General features: G+C 41.1%; 1 protein-coding gene across 1 annotated transcript; it reads left to right on the plus strand.

Annotated features, from left to right (window-relative positions):
• Nucleotides 1–340: 340 nt before the first annotated feature.
• Nucleotides 341–18,677, plus strand: LOC146691166 (actin-related protein 3-like). Its single transcript, XM_085434452.1, has 12 exons — nucleotides 341–569; nucleotides 8,095–8,150; nucleotides 8,309–8,433; nucleotides 8,853–8,963; nucleotides 9,176–9,271; nucleotides 9,991–10,098; nucleotides 11,462–11,605; nucleotides 12,837–13,010; nucleotides 13,608–13,700; nucleotides 14,699–14,824; nucleotides 16,312–16,395; nucleotides 17,734–18,677. The coding sequence occupies exons 1-12, from the start codon at nucleotides 526–528 to the stop codon at nucleotides 17,827–17,829; spliced, it is 1,257 nt and encodes a 418-aa protein (XP_085290578.1). The 5' UTR covers nucleotides 341–525; the 3' UTR covers nucleotides 17,830–18,677.
• Nucleotides 18,678–19,260: the final 583 nt, after the last annotated feature.

Genomic DNA, 19,260 nt, shown 5'->3' on the forward strand with positions numbered 1-19,260 from the left:
TTTTTTGTTTTCTCTTTTAATTTTGAACTTTTTATAGCTTTTTTGCAACTTTAATTTCAGTTTTTTTTTCAAACCTGGCTATATATATTTATATGTATAAAACCTTAAAATAAGTTAACTTTACCTTTTTTAACTAAGTAAATTTTAGGTTCATAGAAATATTAGTTTTCATTTGTTACTCGCAATTTTATTTTTAAAATTCCCTTAAACATAATTCATTCATTTTATTTTATTTTATTTTTTGATTGATTGCTGATTGATTTTGGCACTTTTGGTCCGCCACACTGTGGCCCCGCCCTATCTCGGTGATTGACAGCTCCGCGTCCCTGCCTGCGTCGCTCTGCCCGGCCTCCGCCATCTTGCCTCTCCCTGCCTGCCAGAAGCCGAGTGCGGAAGTGGAAAACGGCAGTGTGCGGGGCTTAGGGTTCCGCCTGTGGACGGCCAGCCAGATCCTCCAGCCGACACAGCCAGCTTTCCATCATATCTTAACGGTTTCGTAGCGCGCCAGAGACCCGGGGGGCAGAGATGGCTGGACGGTTACCGGCGTGTGTTGTCGACTGCGGCACAGGGTAAGCTGTTTAGTTCGGACCGCCGTGCAGGCAGACGGGCAGCCCGGGGGCTGAGGGGGCTGTCAGTGTCAGCAGGGGCAGCAGCCATGGGTGTGTGTCTGTGTACACTCACAGCTGGGCAGCGAGCGAACATGCTAACAGCGACTTATTACTGCTTATTATCGGGAGCTTCAGGGTTAGTTTAAACGCCTTCCTGTTCTGGTTCTCCTTCCTGCCGCTCAGGTGGTGTTTTCTGGTGCAGACCTGAGGCAGGAAGGGTTCCCCTCATTCATCTGGAGCTGGAAAATCTGCACCTCCGCTCTCATGATAATATCTGATGCTAATAAGATAAAAATTTCTTTGCTTGTGTTTGCTCCCACTTTAAAAAAAAAAAAAAAAAGATTGTAAAAACGAGTGTAATTCATAAATCTCTTTGCTCACTAATTTGGGATTGAGCATGCGCGGTACTACTTCCTACACAGCCTACACTTCCTCATTCACGTTTTTTAGTCCATATATGGTCGTCTCTCGGCATCCGAGCGTGGTTTTTTTTTTATTAACTTCTCTAATTTCGCCTCTTTTACCGGTCCGACGATTCTTCTCATAACGACTTGATCTCGCAGATAAAAACATCTAAAACTTTGGCATCGGATGTTGTGTTAGAGGACAGAGGGGAAAAAAACAGAGAAAGACAATCTGAGCTCCTCCTGCAGCTCCTTGCATTGATCAGAGTACTGCTGTGCAATGCTCTTGGAATTTTGGTATCAATCCCATAAAGTAAATACAGGGCTAGCTTTGCAAATATTAATGCCGATACTTTTAACTTATAAAGCCAGGTTATGTAGAGGAGAGCAGTCTGTCATCCATTATGAGATGAATCATTAATTTGCAAATTCTGAACGTATTTTAATCACCACCAAATCACTGTCATTTTTACTTTACACAATAACTAGCTACAACAGAACAAAACACACCTTTCTCCCCTATCCTGCAATCACTCTCTGATTTATTTATTTATTTTTTAATTTGGTTGAAGCTAACAGATTTTTCTCACATGCTATCTAAGTATTACAGCCATGTCTATAAATATTTGGACAGCGACACAGTTTTTTTTGTGAATTTGTAGCTCAACGCTGCCATGATGGAAATGATTTTGTATGCGTGGTTTTAATGGAAATGCTGTGTTAGGTGTCAACAACCTAATTTTGGGTGCAGACTTTCTGTTAGATGATGCATTAAACCATGCATGACATTTGAAAAATGCTGTTTCCTTTTCTATGAAGGAGGAAGGAAAGAGTTAGAGTCAGTATTGAAACATGGTCAAATTTATTTTAGTCTTGTGGGATATGAGAATGTTTTGTCATTTTCCAGGCTCATAGGTAATTGGAAATAAAATAAAATGTTAACAATTAGCTGAAGTTTTGGAAAGGGATGATTCTGAAAGATATTGTTCAGCTGTACTGTTCCCTTTTGGGGACTTTGGGGGGGAAATGAGGTCAGTCCATAAGTATTTGGACAGTAAAACAACTTCAGGGTTTTTTCCTGCTTTAAAAAATGTTGACATCCACCAAATAAATGCTGGCTCTTCACAGAAGGAAAATCACCAAGACTGTGAGAAAAATGTAGCCTTTTTACTCAAGCTGAAGTCATACTCATGTGCATGGCCACCCTGAAAGGACACTTTGGAGAAAGTTTTTATTAAAAACGTTGTTACTGTTGCCACTCCAGTTCATGTGAAATGAAGCAGTCAGGATGTGCTGAAAGTTCTACAAATCTGAAGAAATTATTGCATTAACTCCCTTGGAACTGCTGCCCCTTTCACACGCTGCAAAAACTATAAATGAAAGGATTGTTTTTAATGATTGAACCACGCGATGAGTTGTAAAGATGAGCAGGACTGTTTTCTTTTTTATGAATGAGGAAGGAAGGCGTTAAAAAGTCTTTCTGTGAATTATATTTTTAAACCTTTGCTTTTTTTGTGCCCTAAAAACATGTTTACAACATTACAGCTGAGATCATTTCCATAATGCTGCTTCATAAATGCTGCATGATGCATTTAAGGGCAGATGTTCTTTAATATTCCTGTTTAGGACATGCTGCAGGTTTACAGTTAAAGGTGATAGAAAAAATACACAAAAGTGTTTAGGGGGGAAAATAAAAAAAGAAATTAGGATGGTTTTCTGAGGTGAAGGTTTTGGTTGTTGGAAGCATCTTGTGTGTGTGATTATACACAGAAGAACAGTTGATCTAATGTTTCTGGTCATTTGATGAACAAAATGAATCTAAATGTGAAAAGAAAATGATTACAAACTGGTGAAAGGTTAAAAGATCTTTGGTGGGCACCACAGTGCATTCAAAATGCACCAACTGAGTCGTGATAGGAGTGCAGCTTTATGTAATGGCTTGTTTGAAATATTAAAATTGACTGTGCAGCCATTTTCAGAGGCTCAAACGCTGCAAGAACGTGAACAGTAACAAACAGAGGGAGGTGGTTTTTTTTATCCTAACTACCTGCAGCCCTGGCTAAAAGGTGGTGCCGGTGTGATAGGTGTGCTTGCTCTGTTAATCTGGGCTAAACGTGCCATGCATTGCTTGCATGTGGAGGCTTGAACTCGTCACAGTGTATACAGCTCGTATCAGCAGCCTGCCTATCCCCTCAGGTTGTTAACCAATCTACTGCAGCGAAATCTGTGAGCTAATTTCTCCTCAGCGAGCAGACTGCTTCATAATAACCCTCAGGTTCCACTTTTATACCCATGCAAACCTCTGACCAGAAGAAAGAAGAGTTTTCTATTTTTCCAAGTAGAAACTTTGCGGCGGAGGCACACAGTGCCAGCTGTGGGCAGATGTTTTACAGCTCTGATGGGGCTCAGCAGCTGCCTCTGACTAATACAGTGACCGCTTCACATCCTTTTACACATCATCAGGCCTCTGAGTGGCCAAGATGATATTATCAGATTAGACTGAAAGAAGCTCAGTCACAGTCATACTTGTTTTTTGGTTTTTTTGGACACCAAAGCTTCCTTAAAAAAAACAATCGCAGGTGTTGCAGCTGAAGTTTGGGTGGAGTCTTCTGTCTGAAGCAACCTGTGGGGGTCTCCTGACATGAGTTCAGCGGTGTCATAAATAAAGCTCATGCTGGACTTAAAAACTGTGTTTTCCAATAAAAATAAAGGATAATTTAGCTAAAGGCAGCATAAAACCTGCAGCTCGTGTTGTCCTGTGCAACGATGTGTCCGCTGTCGTGCTGGGTGACGTGCTTTTTTCTTTCTTTTTTTTTTTTAATTTAAAAGCGTGTCCGGGCAGGTCAAAGTAGGCAAGCTAGGACGGCTCTGTGGAATGAAGGTTTTCAGAGGACTGTTGTTGTTACACATGTGATACAGCTGTTTGTTTTTACGATTGCCAGCACAGGGTTTTTCATTTTTAGCTGTGTCCAAGGCAATAAAACCCTGAATCGTGGTCATTTTTGTGATGAAATTTTGAAAGTTTATTTTCTTTAAATAAATGGGAAGTTGAGGTTTAGGAGGTGGATCAGGTTAGTGGTTTTATTGGTTCTCATTTTTCTCAGAAGTTTAGTTTTCTAGTGTTTATTCACACACTTATAGTTTTAAACAGCTCTTTGTGTCGCAGAATAATGTTTGTGTGAGTGTTACTCGTATCATAAAGTGCTTTGAGTGCTTGAAAAACTAGAGAAATGCAGTATTAACAGAGTCTGTTTACCATTCAAAGTTTGAAGCCATCACTTGTAGCATGTGTCAGATCATCATCATTAATAACTCTGTAGCTGTGACTTTAACAACATGAATGTGACTAATTACGCACTGATGAAGGAAATTAAGTTGCACAACATTTTTTATGGCAGCTTTTGTCAGCTCACTCTTTTCCTTAATCAAGCAGCATAAATCTTTAAGGTTTCCTCAGAGACAAACAGCTCCAGTGCTTTCCAAATGGCGACCCTTGGGATTTTGTGTCAGTTAAATATTATCACTGTAAGCACACAAAAAGTAATGAATGATATTCAAATTTACTGCATTGCTGAAGACCGTTTGCCTTCTCCTCTCGCTGTCTGAAGCATACACTCTGGAAAAGATGAACCTAGCTTCCAGGTATCTTAAACGATCACTTTTTAATGGCCACTAGGGGGCGAGAAATGTGTTTGCAAAAGGACTTCCAGTCCTAGAAAAGTCTGAAGACCTCTGTAAACACTTGCCTGACTAGTGACTGTTGTGACGTCATGTCCAATGTTAAAACACCAAGATGGTGACGACGAAACTGCTTAGCTCAAGTTTTCGTAACGGGATGTCAGTGGGTGATGTCATAGCAGCTATGGGATACATTGCTGCCTGATTCACAGTCACTTATATGTCAGCAGTGCTTTCCATGAGCGTTTCTGCTGCTCCTTCTTGGCCTGACTGAGGTCCAGAGGGATGCTGCTCACTCACAACGACACGGTAAATCAAATCCTGCTTTATCATCCTTTGTGACCCTGATGATTCTAATTTACAACACAAACATCCTATTTATAGATTCAAATTCACTGAGGTCATAGCTCACATGAGGTGATTTCCCACAGACTCACGTCACTGTTTTTGACTTTGAGATAAACTTTCACAATGCAATAAAGGCAAAAAATATATTTTGAAATTTTCATTCATTGTTATGTTTTTGTTTTTTTTTTTTATTTGTTTTTTTTTGTGAAAGGAGCCATTTAGGATGTAAAACAAACTGAAAGCACCACACTTACATTTCATCACGAAGAAAGAAACTGTGCGTTCACCGCACCTGTTCACACTTCTTCTCTGTTTGGGCTCCACCAGCCGAGAAACTCGTTGCTAGCTTTGTGTGCTGTTGGTGCAGGTGAAGCTGTCTGCAAAGCAGCCCTCAGTTTCAGGCTGTGGTTTTAATGCTGTGGCTGGTGGGTGCAGTTATCTGTTCTGTGTGGCTTAAAATAACTTTGACTAAACCAAAATTCATGCGATAAGCTGCATGGTCTCTTAATAACTCTGCCTCAGTTTGTCGCTGTGAGTGTCTAAAGTACAAAAATCTGAGCTCATGTTAAGTAAAAATATTGAGTCTGCTGAGTCTCACCTGACAATTCAGTAAAAAGAGACACAGCAGACATGGTGACATCATACAGTAGGTCTCCAGGCTCCAGGAGCACAGGTTTGGTGGGTTTCCCTCCGAGTTTCTGCTGTGCTGTTTTTTTCTGGCTGCACCTTAAAACAAATAAAAATCTGTGCTGGCCAGAGCTCTGTTAATATTTCAATGTGCTGTACAGATAAAGTGTGAAGATGCCAGATAAGATTTTACCGTATAACCAAAAGTTGTTGAGCTGAAGCGGAAAAGAGAGAACTGGGTGGTGTTTTCACTCTTGCCTGTCAGCTCGTACCTCTTGCTGTCAGAGGACTTTAACTTTATTTGACCCCAGAAACATAAATCAGATGGTGGAGCACATCTGCCTAGCTGTGAAGCAGAGTTTCCCTTTTTGTCTCCCAGCTACACAGACATGCGTAGATCTGCAGAACATGTGGGCTTTCTAACGGGGATTTTTATTTTTTACATTTTTCTTGCACATTTTTCACAAGTTATCAGGACGATTTAGTTATTTTTATGTAAAAGCTGATGTTTTCTCACAGGCTTTGGCAATGAGATCAGACAAAACAAGCAGTTAAAAGCGGTTTTTTTTTATTTCTATGTTCACCATCCCAGCCGGTTTCTTCTTAATCGTACATCTCTGCTTCCTGTCTGTATTTACTCTACACAAACTGCAGCGTTTCCTGTGCATCAGAAGGTGCTGTGCAGGAAAAAGAAACCTGTGATTGGAAAGGAAACTCAAAAGCCATCATAACTGTCTTACAGGGTAAATATTCTAAATAGATGTTTGTTCCTGGATAAATCTCCTGAGGTTCATCGTCTCATTTTAAGGAGTTTCAGTGAAATATTACAGCAGCTTGAGGTCAAACAAATCTAATGAATTCATCTGTAGGTGAAAAAATTTAGAAAATATGGGAGGAGAAGTGATGACATCATTGAACATATTTTGTTCACAGTTCAATTTTTATTTTTATAGCCATAGTTCAGAACAACAGTTGCTTAAAGGTGTTTTATATTGTAAGGTATAGACGGTACAATCAGATGATCGGCTGTGAGTAGCTTCTGGTGACTGTGGGGAGGATGAACTTCACGAAGAGCACAAAACCTCAGATAGAACCAGGCTCAGAGAGGGGCAGCCATAAGCTTCGGGCTGTTTTAGCAAGTTCCCATTTTACTTTTGGAAACTGTAGAAGTAAGACAGCAGTCTGAGAGAGAAATGCTCTGTTACGATAATAAGATACTGTGAGGTCTTTAAGAGTTTGAATGAATGAATTCCAGTCTAGAAGTAAAAAGTACATAAACTAATTTTTCAACATCACTCTGAGACGGGGATGTTTCTAATTTTTCTAACAATAATCATCAAATGAAAGAAAGCAGTCCTACATTTTTAATTAATCTACACATTGAAGAACATATACTAGTCCAAAATGACTAAAAGATTCCTCACAGTATTGCTGGATTCCAAGGTCATGCCATCCAGAGTCAGTATGATTAGCAATGGTGTTTAGAAGTAGAAAATTAGGCCATTATGTCTGTAAGAGGTGTCTGTAGTTAAACTAATTTATTAATGTAAACTGGTCTCGTAGGTAAATATAGGTGGGTATCATCTGATTAGCATTTAGTTAAATGTTTATTTACATTTAAATATTTTTTATATTTTAATAATATTTGTTCCTGATTTCTTATGAAGAAGATCAAAAGCGAGCAGCCTCATATGAATCTTATCTTTAAAGTTGGTATTTGAGTCGTATTTTTAGCACATTTGTTGTGCCATAACTTCAGCATCTTTGAGATACTGCTGATGTCCTTCCGGCTCCTCGTTTTGCAAAGATGAATTCAAAGCAGCCACTGTTGTGACCAGGATGTGGTTTGTTTTGCCCGCGGTGCTCTGGCATTCGTCAGCAGGGTCCTCTATCGGTCCCTCGGGCCTTGTGTGCAGGAAGTACAGGAGCCCTGAGCCGGGATCACATCTGGTTCACATGTGCCTGCGAAACATTGTTCAAACAGAGGAGAGACAGTTGTAAACTCAGTTCTTTGATGTTAAATCTGAAGGTGTGCTCTCTCAGGATCAGCCATTCTTAAATCTTAAACATCTTAAGTCATTTATCATGCTTACAGATTCTCTCGTACTGCAGCAACGCTGCAAATGCAGCTGCCCGAGTTATATGAAAGACGCTTGATTTCCTTGACAAACATAGACGAACATAGTTGACCAATACAGCATGAATGGCTCTTTCAGGGGGCTCCCATTAGCAATCCCCAGAGTCGCTGCTGCTTTTGGCACCCACCCAGTGCGCCTGAGGGACAGTGACGCCATTGATCAAAACGATAGGGCCAGAAATAATCTTTACTGAAGGAAAAGGCCTCGCATACAAATGCAGTTCCAACAGACTCGATGTCCATGACGTGCAGCCTGTTTCCCTGTAGTGAAACTGATTGTTGTCTGTTGCAGTTACACCAAACTGGGGTATGCAGGGAACACAGAGCCACAGTTCATCATTCCATCATGTGAGTATTTTGCATCCTACGTATTTAAACCAATTCCGCCAACGGGCCTCTGCAAATGTTTGACATTATTCCACTTTTCTAATGTCTTTAGTCATAAAATGCACCAGATTTTATCAGTTTATTTTCTTTCTCTGTTTAATTCTCTCTTTTCTCGTCAGGTATCGCCATCAAAGAGTCGGCCAAGGTCGGGGACCAGGCCCAGCGTAGGATGATGAAGGGGGTGGATGATTTGGACTTCTACATCGGAGATGAAGCCATAGACAAACCCACGTATTCCACTAAGGTACGAGACCTTTAGAGGAATACAGAGAATCCCGGTCGATGTGAATTTCATCTAAACAAGGAGAGATTGGATATTTTATCAAGGCTCAAGCTGGGCTACTTGGTTTTGGGGTGCATCGTGTAGATGTTTCTCTGTACCCGAGACAGACTAACAGCTTGTGAAGAGGCAGACTCAGGCAGCGCTCCCTTCTATTTTTAATTTGTGAGAACTGCAGGCTGAGCTGGACTCCCAGAGCTAAAAAGTGGGATAGATGAGACTGTAGGAGTATCTAAATTTAGTGGATGGTCTGTGACTTTGCTGAGGGTTCAGCTGTTGAGTGTTTGGAGGCTGAGGAAGGAGAGCTGCCATCTTTAGCTTCCCAGAATAGGTTTCTGTAAAGTCACTAATGTCACTCATTAAACTGAGCTTTGTTGCAACAGTGGCCCATCCGTCACGGCATTGTGGAGGACTGGGATCTAATGGAGCGCTTCATGGAGCAGATCATCTTTAAGTACCTGAGGGCCGAACCTGAGGACCACTACTTCCTGTTGGTAAGAGTCTTAAACACAGGGCCTCTCCAGTGATGTTAAACATTCAGTTTAACTGCAACAGTCACTTCTTAGAAAGATAAAGATAAATGAATTTAATGCTCTGCCATGAATATGTTTGAGTATTTGTAGATCTGTGTTAGTGTTTTTGATCTGCAGAGTTTTACTGTTAGGTCCAGACTTGAGTCTAACTGTACCACATCCTGTGTTTGCAGACGGAGCCTCCACTGAACACACCAGAAAACCGAGAGTACACTGCCGAGATCATGTTCGAGTCCTTCAACGTACCGGGGCTCTACATCGCTGTGCAGGTCAGGCTCCCTTACCCTAGAGCTCTAGTTTGTTTGTTTAACTGTGGAGGCATGTTTGTGTCTTTATTTTGCAGTGAAGACTAGAATTAATTCAACTGCACAGGGGGTAACTTTATATAGGAGTGTAAAGTTTGCAATAATAGGGTCCTGGAAACTTTATAGGGCAGGTGGCTCTAGCTGGTAGCTGTCAGCTAGTTGGCCTCTGTGTGCTGTTGGAACCATTTGGAACATTTTTAATGATGTTATTCATCAACAAAAAGGCCGCTGTGGGGTTAATTGTACTAACAGACCGTATAAAAAGTCTGTGCTTCAGATTACTGAGTGAAATTCTGGAGTTTTATTTGCACTAATTAGCAGGTATCTGTTCCTGTGTGACGCGCCCATACTGATACTGATATCTCAGTGTGAGATTCAGTTCAACATAAAGCAAAACTTGAGATTCTGAAATGGATTTTACTTAAAATACTTTTAATGTAGCGTTTGTTTTGTATGTTCTATTATAAAGACACAAACGAGCCTCCGTATGTGAACAGAATATGATTGTATATGGAGGAATTTGAAAGGTTCAGTTATAGCATGTCTGTTTTGAATAACTTTTCATATCATGTGATCATGTGACCATGTTTAGTTCACAGCAGTGTGTCACGATCACTAGCACTGCTGAAGTGTGAACATACTGTGAAGTGTGTGACATTCCCGTGTGTATGTGTGCGCGACAGGCTGTGCTCGCTCTAGCTGCCTCCTGGACATCCAGACAGGTCGGGGAGAGGACGCTGACGGGTACCGTCATCGACAGCGGAGACGGCGTCACCCACGTCATCCCTGTGGTGAGTATACAGATCACGCCATTGAAGGACACTCATCCCTGAGCTGCACTTATTTTTGTTTTCTGTTCATTAGAAGAAAATAGAAAGTTTCAGAGGGGAAGAATCGACAAGGCAACCGAGAAATGTTTTGTGAAACATGAAATGAAAGTGATGGTTTGAAAGCTTAAAATTAAAACATTTCTGATTCATTTCTGATCTGTTTACCCACCTCAGTTCATTTGAAGTAAAGACAATCATTTAAAAAACATTTAAAAATCGAGCAGTGGAGGGTCTGGTGTTTCTTTTTTGCTCAGTGAAGGTAAAATGGGAACAGAGCAGAGTTCTAGTATAACTTCCAATGTGCACGAAGAACCAGCAACACTTTTGTTTATAGACCGAGTTTATATGATTGGTGTGTTTCGACATGTGGCTTTCATTACTGAAGTCGTGCCTGAAAGCGCTGCTCTTTTCTTATAAATGTACCTTTTATCATTTTTTTTGTTCTGTAATTTACTGTTTATGTGAAAATTAAACATATTTTTTTGCATTTCCTCGTAGCTTTTCCCTGTTTTCCCCTTTTCACCAGGCTCCTTAACTGTTTTTTTCCCCTTTCTGCCTTCAGTGTGCACTACTACCTTATTGCAGAACCTCTTTTATTGAAACGATCCATCTTGATGTGTATATGAGACGTGAAATGTCGAGTTTCTAATATAAATCAGAAAACAAAAGTCCAGAATTTAATCTGATATCTTAAAAAAGCAAACAGTTTCGGAAATGAGTTTTTAAACCTTTGGAGAAACTAACCACTCACATGCATCTACTTCCTGGTTCAATGACTAACCAAACCAAATGTTTTCTAGTGTGTGCTTTAGGAGTTAAATGGAGTTTAATGTCATGTGTACAGGAAGCAAGTACACTGTTTTTGTTCATTAAAAAATGCTCCTGTGCTAATTTTAATCAATTATTTCTACAGCGTTTTAATTGATTGCTGTTTTCATTATGGTCATTTGTAACTGTTAATAAAAACAGATGGCTTTCATTTACCTGTGATGCAGAGCAGCAGTGTATGTTTCTTTGAAGTCTTATAGACCGTGTGCAGTGTTTATATATTTTTCCATTTTGCTGAGTAACCGGATAGTGCCGATTTTAAAAAGTAGGGCAGAGTGTCTCGGAGGCTGGAAGAAATTACTCAGTTTGAGGAAATGTGCTTGCAGAATTCGTTCTGAGGCTGAATCAGCGAGTCTGCTGAGCACGCTCACGTCTCCGTGGGGCCTCGCAGATGTGATGGAAAAACACATCCAGCTTTAGCCGCTGGAATCTCTGTTTGGTTGCAGATTGTATGACATCCTCTGTCTTTCTTTCTCCACCTGTCTCTTTCTCTTAGGCTGAAGGTTATGTAATTGGCAGCTGTATAAAGCACATTCCCATCGCAGGGCGAGACATCACCTACTTCACCCAGCAGCTCCTGAGGGAGAGAGAGATCGGCATCCCGCCGGAGCAGTCGCTGGAGACGGCCAAGGCAGTGAAGGTACAGCTCCAGCTCCCACCGCCGCCTCTGCGGGGGAGGCTGTTATTATAGTTATTCAATGTGTCAGCAGTGGCATGCAACATGTTGGTCTCCTGTGGCTGTAGAGGCTGAAAGCATCCCCTTGCTCTCTCTTTGCTCTCACACACAACAACACGCTCAGTGTGGTGATAATGTTATTGAAGAATGTTCTACTGACAGTCATTAAAATATCATTGTCATACTGCTGAATAGCTACAACAAAGACAAACTGCAGCATTCAAATGCAATATTGTGTTTTAGTGTAAAAGGATCGGCAGTGTTATATCTGTATAGCCCGAATTTTCTGTTTCTGTGCACAACAGAAGCTGAACGCTGTTTAAAAAAAAAAAACAACAGTATGAGACTAATTTCACTCCTTAGATTAAAATGCTTCAGCTGAAAAAGAGCCGGGGCACTCGAGCTCCGTTTGCTGCAGTGACAGCACCGGACTCCGCTGAATTATTTTTTAAATCAGGGAACAAAGTGGGACTGCACTGCATTTATCTCACAGTGACAGCAGGTGGCGCCATCAGTCTGTCTCAGGCAGCAGGCGTCCTTCACACACAGTTTCCCTGAAACTCAGCCTGAGACGATTCCTTGTGGGACACAGACGGCACACTTCAATATTTTCTCTGTTTTTTGCAGCTAAATTCGTGTCTCAAGAATTCATTATTTTTTCCTCCAATTAATTTTCCAACTTTCCCGGTCACGGATTGATGTGACTTTTATGTTAATGCTCTTTCTTTTATTTTTCCTCCCTCTGTCAGTCACTATATTTTCTTGATTTGCCCCATTTCTCCATGTTTCCTCTATGTTTATTAAACAGCTTGTTATCCAGGACTTTGTTCTGGATGTCAGGGGCCATTCTTCATTACCCCGAAACGGAAAACAAGAAATGAAGTGAACTGAAATAATTAACATTAGCACTGTCTGTCGTGCATATTGCCTATCGTGTCTGGAAATGTTAATTCCGGTGCCTCCTGGTGTGCTGGCACAGTGTACCCCAGTCCCTGCAAATCAAAATAATGAGTATGGGGCGCTGTTAGTGCTACACGATTCAAATGTGTCGGTGCCTAATGTTCCTATCACTCCGGCATTACAACCCATGATAATAGAAGCTGTGACACAAATAGAGCCACGATGATTAAGTTGGCAGATTCTGCTTTCTGTGACCTGATATAACACAACTTTTTCCTGTTGCTCTGACCACCAGGAGCGGTTCAGCTACGTGTGCCCGGATCTAGTCAAAGAGTTCCAGAAGTACGACACGGACGGCTCCAAGTGGATCAAGCAGTACACCGGCATCAACGCAATTAGCAAGAAGGAGTTCACCATCGACGTGGGCTACGAGCGCTTCCTGGGACCCGAGATCTTCTTCCACCCAGAGGTCTGTCTGTGCCGTGCAAATCATGAAACGCAAATTTGACCTGCTGTTTGTCGCAATTGGGTGCTGAGACATGTGGGAAATTGTGGTGTCAATATAGGAGTTTATCAGGATTGTTTACACATGCACTTAAAGACAAAATGTTAAATTAAAGGGAATTTGTGAGTTTGTTTACTTTACTTTGCAAGTTAGTAAGCAGCTAGTTTGACACACAAAGCTGTGGGGAAACCAGTGTGTGTCCTGCTGTTATGCTCCTCTGCTGCAAACTTGCAGGACTGTAAAGAAACAAGTCTGAGGTGTTCTGCTGGATAAACTATTAAAGAGCCCAAAAATTAAACAAATGAACACACGCCCCCAGTCCCACGACATTATTAGGCATGCACAAAGCTCTGATATTTTGTTATGGCTGAATTAGGGTGGCTTGTGAATGTTTTCTGCTGCTCATAAATGCTGATTAGGTGGCTCTGCTGTTACCTCAGTGAACCACCCGTGGTAATTAACTGCACATCTTTGTTTTATACTTTGCTGTTTGAAGGCTACATTTAGTATCTACCTCCACGCTGCACCCGACGACATGTCAACCTTGTTTCTTCCTCCTAGTTTGCCAACCCGGACTTCACCCAGCCCATCTCCGAGGTGGTGGACGAGGTCATCCAGAACTGCCCCATCGATGTCAGGCGTCCTCTCTATAAGGTGAGCTGACACGCATGAAGACCAAACATCTCAAAGAGTGAAAAAATCTGCATTTTTGTAAGACTTATTCACATCATGCTGCTGTTGGGGGGAGAACTGAAGCACACGCTCCTGTTTGTGCGTTTGATGGATTGTTCAGGTAAAAAAAAAACAACAACAACAACAAAAAAAACAGGTCAAAATAAAAAGATTACAACAGGTGGACATGACACTGGCTGACAGAACAGATGGTGTTCACCATGCTGAGCTCGACTGTTTTCATGAGCCCATGGAATAAAACATGTTTGATATTATCCCAACCCCATAGTGGGAAAAAGACAGACTTAACACGACCATTTGACACCAAACCATCGAGGTAACAGGAGCACGGCACAGCTTTAGCAGACTCACAGCTGTCACATTACATTTTCACTCCATTTTATCATAGCCAAAAAATTATCCAATAAATAGTTTCTTGTATATTTATAGAAAATTGAGCAACAGTGTGATTAATGTTTATTTTTTTATTAGTAAAAATCATCTTTGTTCAGCATGTGTGTGTTTTCTTTTTGGTAAATCGCTCTAAAATGACGTAAATTAAGGTGGAGAGTTTCCAAAAAGTTCAGTTACGCAACTGTTTATAGGATCATCGTCTTCATTAACACCATATCCATGTTTAATCTTTAAATATCAACATTGGCATGAGTACAGGTATATCTCTTAGAAAGCCAGTATTACTCAGTCTTTTTAAGGGTCTCATGGGAATGTTTGTTTAGTTTGAAAGAGACAGGAGTGAAAAAGTAAGAATCACAAGTCTTGAAATGTTTTTTTTCTTTTTTCTTTTTTAAAGCTTTTATTAAAACAAAATCATGTGACGTGATCATTTGTTGGGTTTTAATGCATTTTGAGTTTAGTTTGTAAGAGTCATACAGGCCGCTGGTCGGCTGCAGGTCACTGGTGTTAAGCGTTTGTGTGATTTTTCGTAGCTCTGTAATAGCGGTGTCCTTTTTCTTCCACAGAACGTCGTCCTGTCGGGAGGCTCCACCATGTTCAGGGACTTTGGGCGCCGTCTGCAGAGAGACTTGAAGAGGACGGTCGATGCCCGCCTGAAGATGAGTGAGGAGCTGAGCGGAGGCAAGCTCAAGGTGAGCAGAAAAAATGAATTTACACTGGGCACGGATCGATAGTTCTCAATCAGCTGAATTACAAAACGGCACACAGGTTTATTGAAAGTAGATGAACTGATTTCAACAGCAAATTTCTCCCTATAAAAATCTAATGAGGCTTAAAAAGATTAGAAATATTTCAGGCTCAGGTATGCAGGGCACAGTTTTTTATAGCTCCATAGATGCTCAGGTCATAAAGGTGATTCGTTACGAGCGGACCTGCAGCTGTAAATCTACCTCAGACGGTAGAGGAGCAGCAAGCAGCGACTGCAGCTAATTTAAGGCGGACCAGAATGTTCTGAACCTCAGAATAAATCTCCTCGGTGTGCGTAAGTAGAGCAGGAGCAGGTTCAGGTTTAGCAGAAATGTCCAGAACCTTCTTGAAACACTTATTTAAATCACATGCAGATAAACTTTTAAGTTTTAAGTAATACCAACCTCCTAACTGTTGATTCAGGTTTCTCTTACTGTACTAAAAGCTTTCCAATAACTGTTGGAAATGGAGTTTTTCAGTCATGCCAGCTCACGTGACCACAGTCTACACTTAAGTGAATAAATGTGCTGATATCAGAGCGATCCGTCCCTAATTTTAACGTCTTTACACTGAAACCCTTCCAGGCCACACGGTTGCAAACTTGTTAAGTATAATTTTGCACCGTCCTGGACAGCTGGTGGGATCAGGCTTTGTGAGTCAGGATTAGAGAGATATCAGATCAGCAAACTCTTCCTTTTACTCATCTGTGACAAGGTACTCCTGACTCTCTTCTCCATCCACCCCGCCTCAGCTGGACTCTGTTCTTCTCCTCTCCTGTGAACCCTCACAGCTATTTGTCATTAAAAGGTGGAATTACAATTACATTCAAGGAAAACAGGATAGGATCTTCTTGGCCTTGATTTTGTGAAGTTGTTTCAGTTTGATGTCACTTGCTCGATGTCGTTATCCCACATTTATTTATATTAAGATATAGTTGACACACTAGGGGGCACCAGCAATCACAGGTTGTATGTAGATGTTGTCATCACCTGGTTTATTTGTTACATGGGTTGATTAGTGGTGGACGCACCGTAGAAACCACACCCGTATGTTATTGATGGATTCCTGTTCTGCTCAGAAAAGCCCAGTAAATGTGAAAATATTCACAAGTAAAGCATCAGTTACTTTTAAGTATAGTAACTTTTAAGTACTAGTAACTTTGGCTAATTCATAAAGGTCTGAATATAAGGCGGCACTTTCTTTGGTTTATTAAGCTCCAAAAACAAAGTCTTAAACACTGATTTAGATTTTGAAAACATTGAGAAACTGTCAGTCAGGGTTCGTGCACGGTTGCACGGTTTCAAATATAATCTGTGGTGATCAAAGTGACTAATTCTTGTAATGTCACTACTACAGAGTCCTCCCCTGGCTGCATTCACTCTGTAGCTCTCTCAACTTCTGAAATAATCTTTCCTCTGTGTTTCCTCCGCAGCCCAAACCGATCGATGTCCAGGTCATCACTCATCACATGCAGAGATACGCAGTGTGGTTTGGTGGATCAATGTTAGCATCAACTGTAAGTATTTCTCATGTTATCATCATCATCATCATCATCATGTGGTTAAACTTTATTGCAGGAGAAGGAAATCTGCTTTTAGATTCACCCGCATGTCGGCTTTGCTCCCGTGTGGCATTTAAGGCCACACGCACTTTAGTTAAGCCCTCATTTATTGTGTCGTTTCTTTTAGTCCCTCTGAGTGGAAGTGAGTGCTGTGGGTGGTTGTGACATTTCATTATTCTTTTTCCTCCCCTGTCTCTTGATGAGTTATTTGTGTGAGTGAGGCGGATAATTTTATCAGCAGGAAACGTGAGTGGGAGCGGAGGTCTGACAGCTGATTCACCAAAGGCTAATTGATGTTAAAAATCGAATAATCCGATAAGAATAACAATCCTTTTCATGTCTCAGGATTCACAGTTAAAGAAAGTTTTGTCGGATAATCGCAAACATCTTGAGTTTGTACCTCGACCCCTGTTTACCCCCGCGGTTTGGTCTAAATTTAGAACCAATATATCGATCAGTCAATCAATCAAACATCACAAAGGAGTCGTGCTTTTAATAAATACACTCCAATTCAAACCCACTCCAGCACACGTACAGTTCAAACCTCAAACAGTTAATTAAAGAAAAACTAAACTAAGATAAAGCCACAGACTGTATGTAAAAGATGGAAGTACTTTTCAGGTTTGTAAAGTGAAACCTGAGTTTTGAACTTTAAAATAATTTGCACTCTGATCTCTCCCTGAAAAGTTTGAATCTTTCTGCCAAACATAGTAAAGTCCTCCATCAGCCTCTGTGTATTTATTACACGTCTGCTATATTGTTATTACAACAGCATTCTTTATAATGACCAGCAGGGGGCGACACTTCTGTTTGCATAAAGATTTCCAGTTGTGTAAGAGAATAAAAATACAGTTTTATTCATCCCAAATTTAGGAAATGTTTGCTCCAGCAGATGTAGTAGTAGTAGTAGTAGTAGTATGGTCATTTATTACAGTCTGCGAAGATCATCCATAGAGTTGGCTAATGGTTTTTCAGTTAAAGGAGAATGGACGGTACCATAACTCGCCTGGTTGAGCAGGTCACCGTGTCATTTCCTGTCAACTCTCTGTACTTCCCTGTTATAGAAATAAGCCCCCAAAATCTCATACTTTTGTCACGATAAGCTACTTTTAGATCTTGGAAGCTTTGTGTTTTGTGCTACTGGATGTTTCACATGAGTTCAGCACCGTGTTTCATCCATGTTTTCAGCGATAACTGTTTAGTTTTCCACCACGCCTCCTGTTTCAGATCTTTGGCTGCTGATTGTTTGCAGTATTTTAAATGTTGACAAGCTCCTGTTTTGTGTTTCCTCAGCCGGAGTTCTACCAGGTGTGCCACACCAAAAAGGACTACGAAGAGATCGGGCCGAGCATCTGCCGCCACAACCCCGTGTTCGGAGTCATGTCCTAACTTTCTGGAGTTTTGCTGGCAGTAGGAGGGTGGGGTGGGGTGCGGGTGGGTCTGAGGCAGTGATGTTAGGCAGCGCTTGGTGGCATGTGGAGGTGTGTGCAAGAATCCAGGAAAAGGAGGAAAGAAAAAAAAAAAAAAGAGCCCAGACCAAACAGACGGGCTGGAAAACGTGTTGTGAATGTTTTTCCGTTTTCTTGTTTCTTTTCTTTTTGTTCTTTTCATAATGAGGGAAAACAGTCTGTAAGCCAAAATGATTTTAAGACAATTTCTGGATCTGTTGAGTGGCGATGATGATGACGGTGTTGGTGGATGTTGGTGGGATGGTATTTTCCTGACACCAGAACATTATTTATGCGAATAAAACGCGAGCCCAGGCGAGATCTGGTGACTCTCTGAGATCACGCTTAGAACATATTTTTGTCCTTTTTTCTTTCAGCTTCAGCATCTGCCTGTCTGTTTGCATCCTGGGAAGAGCTTGTTTATATTTCATACTAAAGTTTTTGTATGTAAAACTTGGGGAAATCAGGGGTTGAAATAATGTTACGAATATCAGTGCCAGCGAGAGACTGTTTTAATCCTCAGTGCAGCTTTGATACGCAGTATTTACTGAATTCGAGTAGGCATTGTTCTTTTATTCCCCGCGTCCTCGCTGTCTGCCCTCTCATTCTTCACACACAGACCACGTCAGGTTTCCAGGAAAGAGAAGTGAAACTGAATAAGGATGACTGTCAGATCAGTATTGTTAGACTAGAAGTCTTTTTTTTTTATTATTAAATACCAAATTATGAAAAGAATGGGATTTGTGTATTTAATGCAACATTCCAATAAAGGCTCAAATTTGTTTCTAAGCCCCGCTGTCGTCTTTGTGACTCCTTATTAGAGTAAAGCTCAAGTATCCATCTCAAGATTAAGAGGTGACTATGTTAAACTATTTTTAATCCCAGATCGGTCGAAATAGAGTGGTAATAGAAACAAACCCTCGACTGACCACAGTCTTCTCAGGTTTTGGAGTCTTTTAGTCACCCGCCTTCAATCACTGCTCAATCCAACTAGCAACAGTCCCCCAAGGCTTTCCATCTGTGGGCCCAAACAGGCCCCTCCCCAGGCTCAGCTCCAGGATGGTCTAGGTGAGGTTCCTTAAATCCAGTAGTGGATCTATAAAATCTTACATGGGGGGCAAGGGAGGACTAGGGAGGGTGACATGTGAAAATCCCCTATATGTAAATGGAGTCCACATATATGCCCCATGTCCTAGCACCTCTAATGAAGGCGGCAATATGAGAATCAGTGATGGTGTCAGTCTTTGACCAAGTGTCAAGTCTTTTTCTAAGAAGAAAATAAAGCCTAAAAGTGACTGTTCAGCAGCATCCCATCAGGTAGGATGGAAAGAGATGGAAATGGAATTATTATAAGCCAAAAGATTAAGTAAAG

Source organism: Copadichromis virginalis, linkage group LG16 (genome assembly GCF_057382275.1).
Source record: "Copadichromis virginalis isolate Kocher_CV1m ecotype Utaka linkage group LG16, C_Virginalis_male_GT1.1, whole genome shotgun sequence".
NCBI lineage: Eukaryota > Metazoa > Chordata > Actinopteri > Cichliformes > Cichlidae > Copadichromis > Copadichromis virginalis.